The 23,548-nt window shown below is 33.1% G+C and overlaps 2 protein-coding genes across 2 annotated transcripts; one reads left to right on the top strand and one right to left on the bottom strand.

Moving 5' to 3' along the window:
- The first annotated feature begins 7,126 nt into the window (after nt 1–7,126).
- LOC140836049 (alkane hydroxylase MAH1-like) lies at nt 7,127–8,840 on the top strand. The gene has a single exon (XM_073201463.1). The coding sequence runs from the start codon at nt 7,204–7,206 to the stop codon at nt 8,710–8,712; it is 1,509 nt and encodes a 502-aa protein (XP_073057564.1). The 5' UTR covers nt 7,127–7,203; the 3' UTR covers nt 8,713–8,840.
- A 1,807-nt stretch (nt 8,841–10,647) lies between these two features.
- On the bottom strand, nt 10,648–17,197 carry LOC140836863 (probable LRR receptor-like serine/threonine-protein kinase At1g56130). Its single transcript, XM_073202719.1, has 23 exons — nt 16,992–17,197; nt 16,761–16,832; nt 16,556–16,627; nt 16,396–16,467; nt 16,021–16,092; nt 15,725–15,796; nt 15,582–15,653; nt 15,384–15,455; nt 15,221–15,292; nt 15,044–15,115; nt 14,724–14,795; nt 14,553–14,618; nt 14,219–14,284; nt 14,034–14,078; nt 13,857–13,921; nt 13,108–13,478; nt 12,756–12,948; nt 12,506–12,667; nt 12,195–12,313; nt 11,818–12,034; nt 11,497–11,728; nt 11,260–11,410; nt 10,648–11,172 (listed from the first exon to the last, which is right to left on the bottom strand). The coding sequence occupies exons 1-23, from the start codon at nt 17,150–17,152 to the stop codon at nt 10,801–10,803; spliced, it is 2,940 nt and encodes a 979-aa protein (XP_073058820.1). The 5' UTR covers nt 17,153–17,197; the 3' UTR covers nt 10,648–10,800.
- Between the last annotated feature and the right edge of the window lie 6,351 nt (nt 17,198–23,548).

Genomic DNA, 23,548 nt, shown 5'->3' with positions numbered 1-23,548 from the left:
ATAAGATTATTATTGGTGGATGTTTGAACGTCTCATGCTAACTAATCTGATGCGTCAATATGTCACCAAAGTTCTTTTACGGTTTTAATATTATTGCATAATATTTGTCATGTAATTTTAATGGTGTTGTTCATCAACAATTTTCGTACCTCTTTCCAACTTCTTCCGATTTTCTCATTTAACTCCACTTTTTCTTTTGGTAAAATATTTTTGAGTAGATATATTGTGAAACGATCTTACGAATCTTTATCTGTGAGACAGGTCAATACTACCGATATTCATAATAAAAAGTCATACTCTTAGAATAAAAATTAATACTTTTTCATTGATGACCCAAATAATAGACCCGTCTCACAAAATACGACCTGTATGACCATCTCACAAAAGTTTTTGTCAATATTTTTTTACTTTTATCTATACTGTTGAGTTTTCAGATGAATTTTTAAATTGTCATATCACTCATATCACAGAAATCATTATAGAAAATTCCATTTTTTATTTTAGAATAATCTATATATTTTTTACACAACTTTTTTTAATATCTACATGTGGCGTGCCAAAAGATATTAGTAAATGATTATCTCCGTATAATATCTAGTACTCAATAAATTGGTGTGTTTGGTTGACTAGATTAAATAATGATAGATTAATAGTCAAACATTTATTCAATATTTGGTTTAAATTTTAAGATGTTTTACTAATCATTTTGACCCGTTTTAAGATCCAATTTTGTGGATAACTATTTGATTATTAATCTAACAAATCAAGTGGAATACACTATCAAAACTCAATAATTACATTTTTCTCCTCTTATTTCTCAGGCTCCGTTTGGTAGGTGTGATAGGATAAGTAAATGATTAATAATTAGAGTGATTAAATAACATGGTGTTTGGTATGATTTTAAAATGATGGATTAATTTTGTAAATTTTATTATAATGACCAAAATGCCTCAAATGCTAATTAAATATATATGTTCTTAAAATAATTAGATAGATAATTAAATATTTATAATTATAATTTACATTTATTAAAATTAATTTAAATATATTTATTAGAAATAAATTTGTTAATATGTATTTACTTTAATAATTAAAATAGCAATAATATTTTGAAAGTTAATGTTAAATAAAGTTTAATAATATTTACAATATTATTATTTTTTCTTAAAATAATTATAAATATTCTTAAAATAATTTGATAGATAATTAAATATTATAATTAATAATTAAAATAGTACTCACATTTTGAATATTAATTTTAATGATAAATAAAGTTTAGTGATATTATAATATTATTATTTTTAAATAATTATAAATATTTTTAAAATAATTAAATAGATAATTAAATATTTATAATTATAATTTATATTTATTAAAATTAATTTAAATATATTTAAAAATATTACGATAATCATTAAACATAATAAATTAGAATTTAATAAATATTTATTTTCATAAAAGATATGAGGATAAAAATGTAATTTGTGGTGTATTGATAACTTATCCCACTTAATTTGTTAGATTAATGATCAAACAATTAATCATAAAATTAGGTTTTAAACCAGATCAAAATGATTATTAATATATCTTAAAATTTTAACCAAACATTAGATAAGTATATGATTATTCATCTATCTTTATTTATTCATATCAACCAAAAACACCCTTAGAGTGTTAAGTTATTTAATACAAAATTTATTTTAGAGTGTTGTATGTTAGATTTCGATCCTGATATTTATAATATATCATTATTATTTAATTTGATTTAAACTTTTAAAAAATATAAATATATATTTTTAATTTGAAAAAATAATTTATTTGTATATACTTTAATAAAATAATAAAAACAAAATTTAAATATTGGTTATGCTTATCAATAATATTTTTATTTTTATTATATTTAATTTTATGATATTTACACTTATTAATTCAAATATTATTAATATCTTTATTATTAACATTATTATTATTATTATTATTATTATTATTATCTAATATTATGTATTGCTTCAGAATGTGTACAAGAAATAAGTAAACTTAGAAAAAGTATAATAGTAAATTTATTAATATTTAAAAACGAATCGCATATTCAAAATGTTAAACCCAAAAATTTTAATAGTATCACATAATATTTGATTAATAATATATTAATCTTGTTATCTATAACATAAATAAATATAATCAATCATTTATTTATTTCATTACTTGTATCAAACAGATCAGGGTAATTTTTTCCAATCCAAATGTACATTCGAGTTGGTCCAATGTTAGATAGTATTTTGAGAAGTATAAAAAAACATCGTCGTCGTACCAAAAATTAGTTCGTAAAAGATATTAATTTTAATAAATAGATATAGCATAAATAGTAATAGCACCATATATTAATTTTAATAAATAGATATAGCATAAATAGTAATAGCACCATATATTAATTAATATATGGTACTATTACTATTTATGCTATATCTATTTATCAAAATTAATATCTTTTACGAACTAATTTTTGGTACGACGATGTTGTTTTTTATACTTCTCAAAATACTATCTAACCATCCAATTGCAAAAACCCCAATTTTCTATACATTAAATTTTCTCTCGTATCATTTCAATTTAAAAAATTAATAATTTTAACTTAAAATTTTAAAAACTGTTGTAAGACCATCTCACGAATTAGTTTTATTCAACTCACTTGACTAATGATATTATTTTTATGAAAAAATATATTTTTCATGATAGATGTGGATCAGATCGACCAATCTCATGGATATAATTCCGTGAGACAATCTCACAAAAATCTTACTCAAATAAAGTTTTTTTAGCAACAAACTAAATTTATACATATGCACGCTTTTGCCAAGAGTGCTGGGCGCTAGCAATAAATTTTAGGTCCCAACTCCGTAATAAAATTCAAAAAACTCTTGTACAACCGTCTTATGGGTCAGTTTTATTAAACGAATATCCAACTCGACCTAATTAATGATATTATTTTTATGAAAAAAATATATTTTTCATGATAGATGTGGATCAGATAGAACAATCTCATAGATATAAATTCGTGAGACGATTTCACAAAAATTCTACTCAAATAAAGTTGTTTTAGCACCAACCTAAATTTATACATATGCTCGCTCCTGCCGAAAGTGCTAGACGCTAGCACTAAATTTTAGGTCCCAACTCAATACTTCTTTGTAAAACTGTCTCACAAATTAATTTCATCAAACGGATCTTTAACTCGACCTAACTAATGATATTATTTTTATGAAAAAATATATTTTTCATTATTAATATGCATCGGATCGACCAATATCATGGATATAAATTCGTGAGACGATCTTAAAAAAATCCTACTCAATAAAATTATTTTAGCACCAAACTAAATTTATCATATGCACGCTCTTGCCAAGAGTGCTGAGCGCTAGCAATAATTTTTAGGTCCCAACTACGTAATATAAATTCACAAAAACTCTTGTAAGACCGTCTCACGTGTTAGTTTTATTAAACGGATCTCCAACTCGACCTGATTAATGATATTATTTTTATGCAAAAAATATATTTTTCATAATATATGTGGATCAGATCGACCAATCTCATAGATATAAATTCGTGAGACGATCTCACAAAAATTCTACTCAAATAAAGTTGTTTTAGCACCAAACTAAATTTATACATATGCACGCTCCTGCCCAGAGTGCTGGACGCTAGCAATAAATTTTAAGTCTCAACTCAGTACTTCTTTTTAATACTGTCTCACAGATCAATTTTGTTAAACAGATCTTCAACTCGACCTAACTAATGATATTATTTTGATGAAAAAATATATTTTTCATGATAAATGTGGATCAGATTAACCAATCTCATGGATATAAATTCGTGAGACGACCTCACAAAAATCATACTCAAATAAAGTTGTTTTGTACTCCCTAGTCCCCCAATTCGGTGGAAAACTATAAATGCGATATAGCTTCCGGTAGACTTCACTTAAATTTTGAATATTCGGGCGAAATGTGGTTTGAATAATTTAATACGTTTGGAAATCTAAATATAAATTTTATTATAATTATGTACATTCAAATTTTACTACTCTATTTTTCGATTATATTATAAAACTTGAACTCATCATATTAACTAATTCGATCGATATGTAAACGTGACACCAAAGTTTCTTTGTAATTATACTAATATTTGTTATTTAATTTTGATTTAGTTGGTTTATTAATAATTTTCGTACATCCTCCGTACTTTATTTCAACGTTCAAATTGTTTTAATATGTCTTATAGTTTATCTATACAATATACAATTATAACGCACGAGAGTAAATTTTTAAAAACAAAAAATACTTGGTTACAAAAATTTTTTATGTCCAAATAATTTTTTCACTGCAAAGTATCATTTTTTTATTAGTTGTGTATGGAGAAATATTATGTAATATACTCTAATATTAATGAGAAGTATTTTTTTTTTTTGTCAAATGCATATGACAAAAACTTGTGTGAGACGGTCTCACGGGTCGTATTTGTGAGACGGATCTCTTATTTGGGTCACCCATGAAAAAGTATTACTTTTTATGCTAAGAGTATTACTTTTTATTGTGAATATGAGTAGGGTTGACCCGTCTCACAGATTATGATCCGTGAGACGGTCTCACGTGAGACTCACTCAATGTATATTGTGTAATATATGACTATTTTAGTGAAATATATTATTTTTAAAGTTAAAAGTATTATTTTTCACTGCGGATATTATCGGGTTGATAGTCTCATGGATATAGAAGAACATTAGGGTTTATCTAACAAACGTGAATTGTATATTACTGCGCTCACTTGAAAATTTATCTAGTGCATACCGTATCGTAGGGTAGCCAGTTGCGGATTACATTGTCATAAAAAATTGCAAATGAATTTAAGAATTCATCATTTTTATTGAACTAAATACAATAAGCTTCACTCAAAATTTTGAATGAATGGGCTAAACATGGTTTGTATAATTTAATACATTTGGAAAATCTAAATAAAAATCTTTATAATCATGTGATTTTTAATTCTATTTTTGTTGAAATGTAATAACCATGCCTCCCCTTGTTTGTAGAACGAATTAAGACCCCACACAACCACTTTTTATGAAAGTTGTGGGCAAACATATCCATACAAACCCGATCACACACCAACTTTTCATGAAAGTTGTGGCCAAACATAACAATGTAAGAGTAGATCTCTTGTGAGATGGTCTCACGAATTTTCATATGTGAAACAGGTGAACTCTATCGATATTCACAATAAAAAGTAATATTTTTAGCATAAAAAATAATATTTTTTCATGGATGATCCAAATAAGAAATTTGTCTCACAAAATACAACATGTGAGATCGTCTCACACAAATTTTGTCAACTAGGATGCAAAGCCCGTCTTAAAATATATCTAGCTACCTACATTTACTAAAGGATTGGGGTGGGGATTAGTGGAATAGTTATCTGTATTAATTAAACTGAATTATCTTACGTTCCATTTAGATGGAGGGATTTCAATTATTTTTTAAATTTTTAACAATGAAATATAAATAAAATGTTAAGTTCATGCCATATTTATTTACACATTAGTTACATAAAGTAAAATGAATTTCAAATATATCTAATATTGGATGAACTTGAAATTTATTATAATTAACATGAAACACGATATAAACACTGAATGAGTGAATATTGTGAAGACCATGCACCAGCCGAAATCACTCCAATTCAGCATGAAAATCGAGTGAGCACCTTGAACCAAAAAGTGGCCACATTCATCCGGGAGAAGTTAATGCAACCAACCCTTTGATCAAGCCATCAGCGTCAGTCATGGAGCCATCAACGCAGCGTCATTCAGGGAGCCATCAACGCAGCGTAATTCATGGAGCGACTGGAGCCTACCTTGTAGAAGGTTGTTCGTGCCTATATAAAGGAGGGCTCCTCATTCGAATTGGCACATCCACTCTCGAATTCCTCTCTAGCAACATTGTAGTCTCGAAGCTCTTCGCCCTCTAGAAGCTCTGCCGCAATCTCGCCGTTCGTGTTTACGTTTCTTTGAGCAACCGAAATACAGTAAGTGGGTTTTTGCTACTATTTCGATTGGCATATTATATTTCGAAAATAGCTATGATTCTGAAAATTATATCGACATATATATTCGTTCTGCTTCTTGGAATTTTTCGTTTATTGAAAGCATGTTGAGTATTTGTTAAGCACTGTAATGATTCGACTTAGAAATGATAAAGGAAATTCCGAACTTTGAAATCTTTGTTTAGGCCCTGATGCGGTGGGTTATAATAACCGTTCCTTTGGCCTCGCCCCTTAGAGGAGTAACATATAGGGGACTGATCAGTTAAAAACCATAGAAAATGAGATGATTTCAGTGCTGTATCCGTTGTCTTTTTCTTGTATCCGATTCGACATGCTACCTATTGAAATTGTGATAATTCGTGTATATGTATAATCTCGATATTTTTCATGTCCGATTGGCCCCCCATTTACTGAGTATTTTCCCCGAAATACTCACCCTTACTCTCCCACCCAGATAAAGATGAGAATCAAATTGAGGATGAGGAGCAAGAACACTTTTGGGGATGGTGAAGAAGCAGTCTGATTCGTGACCGATTTATTATTCAGTCTTATGTTTTCAGTATTTCGTATTTACGCTTCCGCATGTTTCTATTTCTTTCTGAGTTGTAAAAACGTTGAACTTTTGGGAAATTTATGAAAATAAACTGGTTTGGTATATGCTGTACTACGAGGCTAGTTGTCTTGCCGTTATGTGGTTGCGAGATAACGCCGGTGTCGACTAACCCCGGTCTCGGGGCGTGACAAATATGAAGTTTATGGTCTTACTTTTCTAAAACTACAAAAATATATTTGAAATCCAGGATTTGAAATTCATCGATTCAAACACAACTTTAAACAATTATGACTTTTACCTCCTACACATATTTCTACAATGCATATTATCAACTCCACAACTATTAGGAAAAATAATTCTAACAATAATTTATTTTATTATTCATTCCATATATAATAGCGGATAAGCAGAAATAAATTTAATTTTTGAATTCCAAAACCAAACCCAAAAAAAATGATTTTTTAAAAGCCTCAAAGTTTGTAGCACAAATTCTCGAAACAGATGTTATAAAATCCCCAATCATATCTCAGATTTACATATCGATATTGAATATAATGTATACACCAATTTTATTTTTAATAATCTTTCCCGCTCTATTTCTTTATTACAAGAAGAAAAAATCAACCCCTATCAACTGGCCGGTTCTTGGAATGTTGCCGGGTCTTCTAGCACACAGGAACCGCATCCACGATTTTATAACCGAGTGTCTACAGCAGAATGGAGGAACATTTGTGTTTAAAGGGCCATGGTTTGGAAACATGGATATGTTTTATACTTGTGATCCCGCAAATATCCACTATATATTGAGCAAGAACTTCCAGAATTTTACCAAAGGTTCCGGATTCAAGAAAATATTGGATATTCTGGGGGATGGCATATTTATGGCAGAATTCGAATCCTGGGAGAAGCAGAGAAAAATAGCCATGTCTCTGTTCAATCAGGCCGGTTACCAGAAGTTCGTAGGGGCGACCATCTGGAGGAAGGTGGACTCGGGGCTTATCTCGATTTTGAACCATTTTTCTGAAATGGGAATGGAAGTTGATCTTCAGGAATTATTCCAACGATTCTCATTTGATTGTTCTTGTATTTTGATACTAGGCCATGATCCAGCTTCTCTGCATGTTGATTTGCCTTACATGCGGGAGGAAAAAGCGTTTGCAGATGCTGAAGAAGCAGTCCTGCGTAGGCATTTACGTCCCGAATGGTTGTGGCAGCTCGAAAAATGGTTTCAGATGGGGAAAGAAAAGAAGCTGAGTGAAGCTAAGAAGAATCTTGATCTTTTTATATCTGATTGCATATCTTTAAAGTCACAAAAATTCAAGAAAATGCAGCATGTCTTGACAGATGATGAAAATCAGGATCTTGACTCATTAACTAGTTACATGAGGTTGGAACTTGCAGAAAAGGATGCACCAAAGATTTCGGAACAAACCTGGAAAGATACCGTGTTGAATCTAATCTTTGCTGGTAAGGATACAATAAGTGCAGCTCTTACTTGGCTTTTTTGGCTACTAGCAACGAACCCTGTCGAAGAAACAAAGATTCGGCAGGAGATTTCGACGAATTTACCAGCAAACGATGCTGGGAAACGGAAATTTTCCGACACGGATGAGCTCAAGAAACTGGTCTATCTACACGGTGCTCTGTGTGAGACGCTTCGCCTCTTCCCACCATTAGGCTTACAGCACAAAGCTCCAATGGAAGCCGATACACTCCCGAGTGGGCATCAGATCAATCCGAATACCAAAACAGTACTATCCTTCTATTCGATGGGGCGCATGGAATCGATATGGGGCGAAGACTGCCTCGAATTTAAGCCTGGTAGATGGATTACTGATCAGGGTCGGATCAAAACCGAGCCATCGTTCAAGTTTACTGCGTTTAATGGGGGGCCAAGGAGTTGTATAGGAAAGGAAATGTCGTTCACGCAATTGAAGATTGCTGCAGCGTCCATTATTAGCCGTTTCAAATTCGAGATTGTCGAAAATCATCCAAAATCTCCTAGTAGTTCGGTGGTGCTTCTCATGAAACATGGTTTGAAAGTCAAGGTTTCAAAAATATGATCGATCAATTGTCCTAAACCAAAAATTGTATTACTACGATTGCACTGTTGATGTGTTGTGTTGTATTACTACGTTTGTGGAATAAAAATTTTCAGGAGTTTGTTTTGATTAAACTAAATTTATATCTACTTGTGTAATTCCTTGAATTAATTCGAATAATTATAATGAGCACTAATGTTTATACAAAAACGGTTTTACAAGTATTTCCCAGTATTTAATTTCAAGCCGGACTCGTGAAAATATCAAGTTCGTACTTGAAAATCTCAAAATACTAATAGGATGATAGATCAGCTCACCTCAACTCAGATCAGCTCAACCTCAACTCGAGAAATTTTGGGGTTAAAATTTTATATTCGTATGGACAATACTTTTAAATTATATATTTAAAAAAAATTTGTTACTCGAGTAGCTCTCGACCTACTTGAGTATAAACAATTAAAGTTCAAATTCGACTCGACTGAATATTCAAGCTACTCGAGCTCGGTCAAAACAAACTCGAGTCAAGTTTTGATCGAGTCGCCTACGAATTACTTACGAGTTACGAATAACTCAAATCAAGCTCGAGTCAAGTTTATTCGGCACACGTTGATAAAACAAAATCGACCCCTAATAATTGCGGTTAGGTGTGGAACGGGTAGGGTATTTAGTCGGATAATTCGGGTCAGGTACCCGACATTTCAGGTTGTGTTTTTCACTACCCCTGTAATTACGACTAACTGACTAATCGGATACCCGATCAGATCGGTTCGAGTTTGGGTTTTCCAATTTTTTTTATTCTTTTTTTTTTTAATATACAGACCCAAGTAAACTTGTTTTTGAACAATTGTGACCACCAAGAATCACAAGAACTCTGCGACTAATGTGAAAAAACAAACAATTCAGTAATCGCAAGCACATTAATATATGCAAAATAAATCGATCGAGGTTGCAGGCCGCTGGATGAAATCGAGGGACTCGAAATAAATATGCACTTAAACAGTCCGCTTCCACTGTGGATTGTGCTGTCCGATGGATGAATCTTGAAAGAGGGAAGAGCAGCCGAAGAAGAGTGAAGAAAACCTTTGAGAACAGGCGCCAGAGACTTTTTGAGGAGGTGTTTACTAAACTCTGGGCAGCACGGGGACGAAATCCTATGTTATATTTGGTATTTCAAAATATGTTACATTTATCTGAAACAAGGTGCAGCTTGAGTTTTTTAAATAGTACAAATTTAAAATACTAGTTTTGGAACATGTCACGCCTCGGTCTTAGGCTCACGCGACCGTGACAACCCATTATGTCTATAGAACAATTATTTTATATTTGTTTTTACTTTACGAAAGTAATATATTTGACATAAAAAATAATATTTTTTCATGAATGACTCATATAGAATATTCGTTTCACAAAATTGACCTGTGAAATCGTCTCACGTAAGTTTTTGTGATTATTATTCGATATTTTATCATACTTATTGATCATCTCATTTTTAGTACCAAACGATAATATATGTTAAATATTAACTCCTAAAACATCCATTATAAAGCATTAAGCATCCCATTAACATGATTAATGAAGCTTTCTTAATTAACGCACAATACGTGCAGAAAAGAACATATTATTTATCTGACTAGCATGATTAACATACTACCACATTAGCTTAAGAATTTATTCAGTGTGCACTGTAGGATAGCGGTTATGAATTTCATCATTGCAAATCAATTTAAGAATTTCATCATTTTTCTTGAATTAAAAATGATTTGATGAACAATAAATGCTATATAGATTATGGCAAACTCTACTCAAAATTTTGAATGAATGGGCGATGCTTATTGTGTCAAGAGCATTAACATTTATTCTCATGTTTCTGGCCGCTATCACATAGTGATATTTTTTTCTATGAATATAGTCAAAACTACGCTTCATAATAAAATGGAAGATGAAGTTCTTAATGATTTTTAAGGCCAATAGCTCTCCAACAACTCTTGAGAAAAGAAAAATAAACAATCAATTCTTGATAAATCATCCTTCTGTATCTAACAGAACACCAATGAAAAAACATTAAGAGAAGAGAGATCAGACGATGTGGAAATTGGAATCAAGAATCCATCATCTGCCCTCACCGATAATCTCGTGAAGTATGGGTTTAGCTGGATCTGTGGGTGAATAAGTACCTGAGCCTGATGCCATGGTTGTGCTATTTGTCGAATTGATACGGCTGTTCTCCGTGCCCGATACAAATGTTGTCTCGTCATTAAACTTCCAGTCAGTTAGATAACTGGGCCTTGTAACAACAGAAGCCACCTCGACATCTCCAGAAAGCATGGCCACCACACGAGACATCGAGGGACGCAGGCCTGGGGATGCTTGAGTGCATAGAAGAGCTACACCGATGATTGTTCTTACTTCATCGGGGTCGAATATGTGCAAAGAAGGGTCGACCAGATCTATTTCTTTGTCACTTTCATGAAGGCTCCATGCCTGAAATTTTGCACTCATAAGGGAAGCTGTAATATTCTGTCTGCTGGTAATATGCACATAGGTTGAAAACTAAAAGAAGAACAATACCCATTCAAGAAGATAAATCCTATCGATTTCCAAATTCGAGTCAGAATTTGGCCTTCCGCTGACTATCTCCAGAGCTACAACCCCAAAGCTAAATACATCAGCCTTTTCTGTGAGATGTCCACGCATGGCATACTCCGGAGCAAGATACCCGCTGCCCGAGTTTAAATAAAAATCGAATCAAGAGACATGCTTTGTATCTGTGTCCTAATTATTAAGAGAGACAACGTGGTATCTTACATTGTTCCTGCAACTCGAGTGCTTATATGGGTCTTTTTGTCGTCGAACAATTTGGCGAGACCAAAATCAGAAATTTTTGGAGTGAGATCAGAATCAAGCAGAATGTTGCTGGCCTTCACATCTCTGTGCACGATTCTCAGTCGAGATTCTTCGTGTAGATAAGTTAGACCCCTGGCCACTCCCAAGCATATGTCATAGCGTGTTGGCCAATCAAGATATAAACTTTTAATCCCTGTTCCACCAACAGGCAACTTAAATTCCAGTTCAAAATGCTAGCTCTAGTTAAAAATAGAATATGAACCTTCAAACATCCTATTATACCGATTCCAAATAGTAGTTGATCAAGACTCTTGTTTTCGAGATACTCGTATACAAGCAATCTTTTATTCCCTTCAATGCAACATCCATACAATTTGACAAGGTTGCGATGTTGCACAGCAGAAATAGTAGCAATCTCGGCCACAAATTGATCCTTTCCTTGATGTGATGTAACAGACAATTGTTTAACCGCAACTACTCTTCCATCAACAAGTGTTCCCTATTAGTCGATAAAAGAAGGTAATTTAAGTTTCTCCATTCGATAATAAGATATGTTTGTTCACAATTCCATGTATGGTGTGTAAAAAAACCCAATAAACATAATGAAACAAGGAAAAACAGAACAAGACACGTCGAGGTGACTTAAAATAGCATATTACCTTGTAAACAGATCCAAATCCTCCCTCCCCGAGCTTATTAACAGGATTGAAGTCATCTGTTGCAGTTTTAAGTTCAACAAAACTGAACGTGTAAGGCCGTGTATCAATCCCCAATAACTCTGCAAATTCATTGAAACATGTTGCTATCTTTCGGTTTGGCAAGATGACGAATTCTTGATTTGGCTATTGATACTCTTCCATGGTTTTAAGCTTATTGATTACATTTTCTTAAAAAAAGAGGAAAACAGATGGAAGCGTCTGATTTCTCCCACATTGTACTTAAATAGTCTACTGTATTTTTCCGTTCATACCTTCATCCACAAAGTTTTTCTGAATTTTCCTTCTCCAGAAAAGGTAGAATATCACAAGAATAGAAAACAAGCTTGCGGCTCCAACTGCAACAGAAATCCCCGCGATAAGACCAGTTCGGTCCTTCTGACCGTGAGGATTGTTTGTAACACTTGGAATAAAATCTGTATACAATATGGTGGTCAATTGACCTGAAGATATTAGGCTAGAAATTTTTAAATGGGTAGTCATGATATAGGGAGTTGTACATACCTGAAGTTGCACTTATTGCTTGTATTAAAGGTCCGTAAGTGCCATGTGAAGGTACACAGCAAGTTCCCTTTCCAGCCCAAAACAGATGGATTTCGATATAGTTTTCCGACACTTGGACTTTGAAGTCCTTCGCAAAAGCTCTTAAAGAGCCAACCTCTTTTTGTATGTCAAAGTTTTTCAACTCTAGATTCCCCTGGAGAACATAAACAACAGAAACAAACAACTAAGAAAAATGCTCATCCATTTATTCTCCTTTTTTTAGATCATTACAGTGGGTGACTTATAACTTTGTTCATTAAAAGCGCAAAAAGAATAAGATTCTTTGGCAGGTACTTTTTTAGTTCTATAATACCTGGACGTATATATCAAAAACACGTCGTCCAAGACTCTTCCAAGTCATACTACCAAAGATAACTATCTCTGCAAACTGGAGTTTCACGGTGTAGTTACCATTCTCTAGGCCTAAGCCATAGTATCTCAACGATCCAGAAGAAAGTCGAGCAGTTTGGAACAATTCCGAGTCCAAAGTATTTGTAAGTTGGTACAAAGAGGAGGTTAGATATTGTGGATTATCAGAAGGGAGGCCAGCATTGCTAACTGCCCATCTGCCTGTACTGGTCATATAATATGTTGCTGGACCAAGAGTCTCGTTATCCATTTCATACACAGTCTGGTCGAAAGAAGTAACCTGTGGACCTCCACAGTTAACTGCAAATCTGGAATCTACAAATCACCGCAAGAAACGAATCCATTTCATTGCCACATCACAACTTCTGCACGTGGCAGACACAACACATCTTCCTTCTGGTTACATAGCAAGCAAACATTTATACACTGGATAAATATGAATTTGGAGAATAAGGCTTCTTATTTTTATCATTTTTGGATTCTACATCAGAAGTAGGTTGCAGGACACTCTCATGTTAACTTGATATAATAAAAGAAGTCTAAAATATCTCAAATTGGAATCAAAGTCTCTTCCATCCCACACAAAGTTCTACTAATGCTATTCACCAAGGAAAATAGATTCATCATTAAACACTTTGAATTTTTTGGAATCCTTGACCTTTCTGTAGGCTGAACAGGAAATATGCCACTTACAAATAGGCGATCCTCGTCTGCAAGGAAAATTCCTCTGAAGACAATCCAATCCAGAAGGTAAAACACTAAAAATCAGAAGAGTAATTAGTGATGACCAGTACGAGCAAAAAGATACACAACAGATGCATAAAAACCAAGGGAAAATATCACCAGAAGCAATTGTTTAAATTTATTCACCTTTGGTTGGAACTACCAATTGTGAAGTTGTTGCCAACTAAATTACTACAACAGAAAAAGATATCTATGTCAATGCCAGAAAGAGATACATTAAAAGATAAAAAAAGAAAAAGGATTAAAAACCCAAATTTGTGAGAGAAAAAAAGAATGTAGAATTTGCATATTTTGGATTTGGCCGATCATACATCTGTAGATTTTGTTGGCTGACCCAAGAAGGAAAGCTCCCAGATAATTCATTGTATGATAAATCTCTGCAAACAAGCACAAAAGGTTGTAAGGCATGCATTAATAGCATAGATAAGTTGTACTTTTGCTCTATAGGACAAGGTTTATATATTACTGGACCACGTAACGTAGTCTCACTGTCTGTTCAGAACTATTCACCCGCTTGTAATGAGTATGATATAAGCAATTGCTTCTTGGTCGCAACATAATGGTAGGGACTAGAATCAGTGATGTCGAAACAACTTCAAGGAAGATCATTTTTCCTAACATATTAAAATCTATAAATGAACTAACATATTTTGAAGTTTCGAAATCTTTTGGGCTGGCAGCACTCCAGTGAACTTGTTAGAACCCAGAAACCTGAGGATTGAAGAGGTCACTGTAAGTTTCTTATTTTGATTATTATATTTTATTAGGGTAGGAAAAGTAGATAGCTGAGCTCCCAATCATAAGTAAACATTTTACAAGTTAGTAATTCCTCCGAGATTGAACAGAAATTCTGGAAGTCCTCCAATCAAGTTGTTGAAGCTCAAGTCCCTGAAACATTTTTATAAGAAGGCATTGTTGAAAGGACAAATTTATTTTAAGATTTTTACCATAATTAATCGAACACAAAGCATATAACATACTACAAAAAAATAATACAGTCGTATCAGGGTAACCCCTTCTACAGCATGATGTGCTGCTGTGAGGACAAAATATGTTCGGCTGGAGTGACGAATTCAGCCAAATTGTTCATAGTCTCGAAATGCTTTTGAAAATCAATCTTGAATGGGGACACTTACAAGAGTTGTAAACTGTCGAATTGCTCAAAGAACGAAGGTATAGAGCCAGAAACATTATTGTTTCGCAAAACTCTGTGCAACAAGCCATTAATGTTTAGAACTTGCCACCGACAAAATCAAAGGCAATAACACATCAGGTCCCACAACTGTTGGAAAAATATGCTTTTGTCTCCTTACAATGAGGCTAGAGTAGTCATATTTTGTAGGAAATCCAAAGAAGAACTCCCATTCAATATATCGCTTATTCTCCTGACCATCATGTTCGAACAAGTATGTTAACTTCTGCTTAACATGAAGGAAAATATTCTAAAACACAGGAAAAATGATTGACTCGACTCACAGGTCATTCAAAGAAATTAAATTGGAAAAGGATGATGGTATTGAACCTTCAAATGAATTCCCCTGAAACCTCCTGTAGAATTTTGTAAAAGTGCAAGTAACAAATTACAAAATGGTCACAAATTTATTGTCTATTGAAATTACCAAGAGGGAAAGAGATTAAATTATCAAGCAAGAGGACATGTCCGAATTTTCTCACAGAGCAATGAGTTTTGTCCAATTTCCAACGAAGTCAGGTATCTGACCGGTAAGGTCATTGTCCGATCCCCACCTGAAATCCCAACATTTATTTCCAGCGTGTGATTTTTGAGAGTTGGATAAAAATATAGATTGTGCTCTTACACTCTCTCCAAGCTCGTTAGATTAGCAAATGATGGGGGTATTGAACCTCTAACACCGGCACTAACCAAGTATCTGTCAAGATGGAAAAAAATGACCATGATATTTTTTGGTTGACACCCAAAGATATTTAGGCTTCAAATAAGCCGATGAAATAAGAGCGGACTAGCATTAAAACAAATAAAACACGGAATTCCGAAGGAGTTAATCGTCATTGATTTCGTCGAGTTTAGCTAACTAGCATTAAAACAAGTCTAAGACAATACCATTCAGAAAATGGGGAGTGTGTCATAGCATACATCTGTGTTAATCTTGATAAGTTCCCAAGTTCATGTGGTAAAGGCCCAGAGAAGTTGTTTATGCCGAAGGCTCTGCACGTTGAACATAAAATTAAGCCCGTATCAAGGAACAAAGAGTAGGTTAGGATTTTCCAATTCTTAAGCAAATAAGCTTTCCTACTATATTGTTTGATAAATATGAAGTGTTTAAAGAATGCAACGCAAAAATGATTTACTTGCTTCGACCATTAACTGTCGCGCTATGAAACAAAACCATGCAACTAAAGCTCATATTAATTATTCTAATTTAGATTACATACAATTCTAAAATTTCTCCATGAACACAAGGAAACTTCTTCATGGCTCAGACATTGAAAGTCAATGAAGAGGCCTTACAGTGATCTTAGTTCAGACAGTAGACCGAGTTCCTTCGGTAGCTCCCCCGACAAAGCATTTACGCCAAAACTTCTATCAACATTAAATAAAAAAATTTAAATTTGTCCAATTTAAAATGGCAGTTGACAAACAAGATGTAAGGCATGTAAAGGTTGCTCACAAGTACTTCATGCGAGTGAGAGTACCGATGGTCGCAGGAATGGGACCTGTTAGATAGTTTTCGCCCAAATTTCTGCAAAAAAAAGAAAAAAAATACCCGTTTTAGAATCAGCATATCACAGTAACAAAATGAGATGTAGTTCTTATGGACCAAAAAAAAGTGATATAGTTTGTTTTTCAATAATAAATTTAGGAATTAGCCATACAGATCATCGAGATAAGTCAGATTCCAGATCTCATCAGGAATAGGACCAGCAACATCCAATGAAGAAACTCTCCTGTTCGATTAAGTCAGTCAGTTTTTGCACTTGGGATGCATACAAAGTTTTAAAAAAATTGAAGATACATATCTATCAAACTCGACCAAATAAAAACGAAAAAAGTGTCATTGTTCTCAAATGATTAATTTTCATGCAATATTAATTAATCTCACTTACAGAGCAGTAACATGGCAAGTAGCACCATTGTCAAAGGAACAAGTACATTTGATACCCGGATTAAAGTTCACTATTTCAGTTGCGTCAATGGCAACTCCGCTACATAACTGGCCACTAATGTTCCACTGATTTGAAGCCGAAAGTTTCCATCTCTGGAACATAGAGTTTATAGCTATTGCTGCACAAATTAGATGAGATCATTTCATTTCATTGTAAAACATTTGTTCTTAATAAGGTCGTTGAAACAAAATGAGCAAGCAGATTATTTTTTCCAGAAATTGACGCCTAATTCGTCAATGAAAATTTCCCAGCTTATTCTCATCAACAAAATGTCTACTGTTCATCAGCACGGGACAATTATGCATACAAACATAGTAGTACTCAGAATTTCTATGATAACTCTTCACTTCTCCATAAAAATTATGCAAACAAACATAGTAGTACTCGGAATTTCTATGATAACTCTTCACTTCTCCATAAAACTTACTCAATTTTGTCGCTGTGAAACCATCAGATATGTGAACTCTCCTGACAAAGATTGATGAACAAATTCTTCCCACATGATTCTTATAACATAGGCAACTAGATGGCTTATTTTAACAAATTTAGTGTTGTTTTCAAATTTTGAACACACATGTCCCTCAAGGAAAGGATGTGTGTGCTAAATATTTGAAAATACGAATTGATAGATTTTTTTTACTTTTGTTTTTAGCAATCTCGTGATTTCCCAAGAATAGTGTATGCAATTAACCTTAAAATAAAATAACAGAAAACTAATTTGCAGTTTTGTTCAGTTTGAGTGTTTGGTTTAAACCCCGGATTTTTTTTTAAAAAATTATATATTTTCAAGCATAATTTAAATTGTTTAATCTGGTTACTATAAAAATTATCAATATATACACAAAGACCAAAACATTTGACAACATTACTGTAACATTACAAGATTAATATAGAAATATAAATTTCAAAATGAATTAAAACCACCATTATTAATTTTTTTATTATCAAATATTTAATGTTTTTTTTTTAAATTCCTGTTGGGATCGGGTTAGAGTTTAGAAGGGAGAGCTGAATAAACTTTTTTATTTTTTTCTTGATTTCGAACCGTTATATCAGTTTTCAGACTGTTAAGAAGTATTCTCAAACGCTTAGACTCGTTGGACCACTAAAAAAATGCAAGTAGGGAAACCGTCCGGCTTGATTAATGATAGATTATACTTGGCAATATAACAATAAACATCTTCAAATGGTCTTTGCAGGAAAGTAAATGCGTAATTTAATGAAATGAATAATTTTATGGATGTTCGGAAACAAAACTCTACGGCAGCCTTTTTTCCACTTAGAAAGGTTTCCACTAAAAGATTTTGATTTTACAACGACTTGCAACAATCTACTTCAATTAGGACTTATCATTGCCTAACTGAAACTCTTAATGATCATTTCACAATTCTGTATATTTAAAAACCATTGGTTCACCATACAACAAACACAAAACCCAACGGTCAGACTTGACGGCTTGTTGGTGTAGCACATATTGATCCTTAATGATCTGATAAGCGTGTGCTTGAATGAGCAATTAGAAATCAAAAGATTAAATGTGCTTAAGATATTTGAAATATTTAGGCTTAAGAATGGTTGTGATTGCTCGAAAGAGTTCTTCATCTTTGAAATCTGCATATTTATAGTTGAAAATTTCCGATGATCTGATTTGCTTTTCAACAATCATCTGTATTGTATCTCGACAAAATGAACGAGCCACTTTCATATCATTAAATTCTCATTAATACTCCTTGTGCTTTAGCGACTTCAATTCCTTTGCTTTCCCTAAAGCTGAAACATCATGTCTAAATTAAGTAACTTTTTGTCATTCGGGAGTTGATAGGATTTTGTGTAAGCTTTCCAAATGAGGCAACTGATTGAACGACTTGACTTTAGTATTCTTTTAGATTTAACTATTTTCTGACCACGGGCAGTACGACTTTATTTCAATGGTTTGAACACTTCGGACCGCCGGTTAGTTTTGACATGTGATAACTTTGCAGCTTAAGTTCATATACTTTTGAGTCTTGACTTCATAGTCCGCTTGATCTTCTTAAGCGCTTTCTGAACGGCTTGATCTGATCTAGCAGTTCAAAATCTGAAAATATATTTAAAAGCGGTTGGACTTGAAATAGATAGATGATGCTATTTGTCAATTATAAAAAATTAAGGGTATTTGAAATATTCCAACTATTTCTATATTTACCTAATTACCATAATGATAAAATAAATTAATAATAAGGAGTTGGGGCGTAAAAACCGCATTTATTGCAGAATATTTGATAAAATAAATTAATAATGAGGAGTTGGGGTGTAAAAACCACATTTATTGCATAATATTTGAATGTATTTTATTTGACTGCAAAATTAAAAGGTAAAATTGTGTTAAATCATATATAGACTTTTAATAATTGATCTAGTTCGATTTGGTTTGGATTTTTTTCCTTGATACTCTAAACCTTGAACCAAATTTTACCTTTTTTTATTTGTTGACTTTAAAAAATGACCCAAATGTGATGCACTAAAAATTAGAGGTATCATAAATTACCTGACACGAACCGACACAAAAAATATCAGGTTAGAGTTGGGGGTTGATGGATTCAGGTCATATTTTGGTTGGATCCGAAATTTGACTTTAAAAAATGGGTTGGGTTTGGGTTGACCCGAATTAAAAACCAGGTCGCCAATCAACCCGAACACACCTGACTCATTTATATTTTTTCAACGTTCTTTTGGTAAAGCGGCAAACATTTGGTCCTATAATAACATTACAATTAAGCTCGAGCTCAGCTCGTTTAGGATATATAGGCTTGAGCTCGAATCGAGCTTTTATCATTAGGCTCGAGCTCGACTCGTTTGAAAATTACTAAGCTCGCGAATAGCTCGAGCTCGGTTCGTTAATAGCTCATTTATCATGTTTAACGATCCTGGCTCGATCTCGGCTCATTAAGTGAACTTGTTTTCGAACTTGTTAAACAAGCTCATTTTTTAGCTCGTTTTATAACTCGTCGAATATTTTTAGCCAAAACATCTAAGATATGAGGAATTAATGGGTATGCTTCTCATTTATAGCATTTCAATTTCTTACATTTTACTAAAATAGTAATGTGGGACAAAAACTCATTGCCCAACAAGCTAGCATGAAAAACTAGTCGAGCTCAAGCTCGAGCTAGACTAGATAAAATTGTCGAGCTCGAGCACTGCTCGATAAGCTTAACATACGATTTCGAAAGAGCTTTTTACAGAGCCGATCTCCGAGTAGCTCGCGAGCAGCTTGGTTCATTTACATCCCTAATGAATATCAACTAGGGGGAAGAGCTTGGTTAATGATATATGTTATATAAATACATCTTTCGCTATGAAAATACCATGAAAAATGAGTGTAAAAAATTAGGGCAAATTACAAGGTTATGAATACACCAATGGAATTGAATGTACTAAATTACATTCATTAGACTAATTCATCTTTATATGTAATTTTAGGACATCTACTTGGAGTAAACAAACAAATATTCATTCTTATTTATTTATTAGAAAAATTACACTAAAAATAAACTCACAAATATATATAGAATGATCACTAAAAAAAAATAAAAGACTAAATATCGATAATAACATATGTAGAACTTCAAAAAAAAATTAAAATTTCAGAATCAATCATTACTCGTATTCCATGAGAATTTTTTTATTAAATAAATATTGCTCACAGATATTAATTCCTAGTTATTTATTAGATAGAAAACTAAAAGGACATATGAGCTACTTCCTATTTGATTTCTGTTGTTATTTATTATACATTTTTTCTATTATTAAATTTATCATAAAATAATTATTTAAATAATTGTGACTGTTTAAAATAAGCATAGGTTGTGTATTTTATATTACATTAGATATTAGAAAATATATATAAATAAGAGGTACAAGGGAAATATTTTTATTTAATAAAAATTAAAATTAACAATAGAGAATATAAGATAATTAGATGAAGCGCGATATTGTTATCTATTGGATGTACTCAGTTTATTAATATTTTTAAATAAATTAGTTCATTTTCTGAACTAAAAATCACTCATACAACTCAGATAATAATTATGATTATAACTAAAGGGTTAATGTAGATAAATTTAATTGTCGAACCATAGGTAAAGCTATATTATTGTAAGGCCCGAGAATTTGATTACCGTAATCTGAAATGATTTGGGTATAATTACCGTAATCTTAGATTAATCGGGAATGATTTCTTGATTTATTGAAGTGATTATAGACGGAACGGAGTGGACCGAGAAAGACGAAAACAGACGCAAAATATGTGCGAGGGACGAACCATTCGCGCACATGCGCGACGAGATGCGCGAGCATGCGTGCATAGGGCAGAAGCTTTCGCGCACATGCGCGGCGTATAGGCGCGCACATGCGCGGCAGGTCCAGAACCTCTCGCGCATATGCGCCGAGATAGTGCGCGCATATGCGCGAGGGGCATGGTGCGTGACCAGTAGGTCTCGCGCATATGCGCGACTTGAGTTCGCGCATATGCGCGAGTAGTGCAGAAGCTGGACAATGCTTCCGGCGCATATGCGCGGGCATCGAGCGCGCATATGCGCCAGTCATGCAAAACGTAAGCTTGCCATTTGGCTTATTGCATGTCTGAGATGTATATATCTATATATACATATAAACGTTAATCAGCAGAAGAAAATGGAGGATTGAAGGGAAAGCTTACTTCTTAATTTTGAAACTTGATTTACGAGCGAACCGTCTATCTGAATTAAAATCCGACTTCGGTACTGTGTTCCTATCAACGCAGGATACAACTGGACGTAAGTTTTGTTACGTTTTGACATGTCCTGAAATTATGATGTTGTTAGAATTGAATACACGTCATATATGTTGTTCTTGACATGTTAGACAGCGTAGAATCGAAGTCAGATTAAGAAACGGACTGAATATGAAATTGTTATGATTTTCGGAGTAGTTTTGGAGCCGATTTGATATCAGAATTGAGTTGTTATTGATTATGAGATATTAGAATTGATATCTGACTGATATGATAGGGCTGGATATATTGAGATTATGATGTTATGTTGTTGAAACAGAATTTGATTGAATTCTGTTTGTATCCAGTATTAATTGAGTAGTGTATTGATACCATACCCTCGATATTGTTATTGTCAGACTGAGTATTGAGAGGCTTGGGGTTCGAGACTTCGACAGAGCCAGGGTATCAGAAAGAAAGGTATAAATTAATGTTGTGTTGGGATTGCACAACTCGAGGAAGGTTTGACTCGAGTTTCCCTAAATCACATACTTAGTTTATTACATTGATTCTTGTAATTGATGAGATTGATGTTTGTTGTCTATTGATTATAGCCACTGCATATAAGGACTGCTGATTCGCTAGTCATTGATTGATTTGCTTAGATACTGACTGTATGTATTGATTCTGAGTCGTTGAGTCATAGGCTGATTCGCCTAGTCACCGACTGATTCGTCGGGTTATTGACTGATTCGTCTACACATAAGCTGATTCGCTTAATTACAGGCTGAGTTGTCTGATTATTGGCTGATTCGCCTAATTACTGGCTGATTCGTCAGGTTATTGACTGAGTCGTCAATCCTGCGGCTGATTCGCCCAGACAATGGAGATAATAATTATATCGATACCGTTTAGGGATTGATTCATTCCTATCGACTGAGATTCGATATAATTATCTATATCCAGACATCGGGATCCCTAGGTTAGAGTTGAGTCGAGTCTGAGACGACGCGTTGTTGAGTCAAGTCTGAGTCTGAGTATGATTCTTTGCTTGATATTAATTATGTTTCAGATTTGAGACATGTTATGAATATTTGTTATATGCTTTTATATATGTTTTTATATGATTGTATGTGTACATTGTTTATACTGGGATATTTATATCTCACCGGAGTTATCCGGCTGTTGTCTTGTTTTGTATGTGTGCATGACAACAGGTGGGGCTGGATCAGGGTCAAGAAGAGGATGAGAGAAGATTAGATAGCGTGGAGATCCGGGCTTCGAAGCAACATAGGATTCAGCACTGATACGTAGTTGAACCTAGTTGAATTCTTTTAGATAACGCAAGATTTGTATGTTCATGTTTAATATGTAATTTGAGTAAATTACATTACGTTTCCGCTGTGTAATTTAAAAAAAAAAAAAAATTTAGACCCTGTTTTATAATTGATTAATTAGTCCCAATAATGATTAAGAACTTGATTAGCGTCCGGGTCCCCACAATTATCGACTAAAAGTATTAAGAAATATTAAATACAAAATTGGTAAAAGATGTTGAAATTCCATAAAATGAATACATGTTTAAAATAAATATATATTTACTATGAAAAATATGAAAAGAATTGGAGAATGTGTATATTTTATTTATGAGAAATTTTGCACATCATGAAAATAATGAATTAAAATATTATATATAATTTTCAACTTGCTACCACGTGCAACACATGTATTCTTTACTAGTTATATAAAAATGTTTATTAAAGTA

Source organism: Primulina eburnea, chromosome 7 (assembly GCF_022965805.1).
Source record: "Primulina eburnea isolate SZY01 chromosome 7, ASM2296580v1, whole genome shotgun sequence".
NCBI classification, from domain to species: Eukaryota; Viridiplantae; Streptophyta; class Magnoliopsida; order Lamiales; family Gesneriaceae; genus Primulina; species Primulina eburnea.
This window is presented reverse-complemented; position numbering and strand designations above follow the sequence as displayed.

Coding starts and splice junctions, on each gene's coding strand:
- LOC140836049 (XM_073201463.1), top strand. CDS start 7,204: ATGTATACACCAATTTTATTTTTAATAATCTTTCCCGCTCTATTTCTT.
- LOC140836863 (XM_073202719.1), bottom strand. CDS start 17,152: ATGTTCCAGAGATGGAAACTTTCGGCTTCAAATCAGTGGAACATTAGT. Junction 16,833..16,991: donor ACTTGCCATGTTACTGCTCT/GTAAGTGAGATT, acceptor TTAATCGAACAG/GAGAGTTTCTTCATTGGATG. Junction 16,628..16,760: donor CTGACTTATCTCGATGATCT/GTATGGCTAATT, acceptor TTTTTTTTGCAG/AAATTTGGGCGAAAACTATC.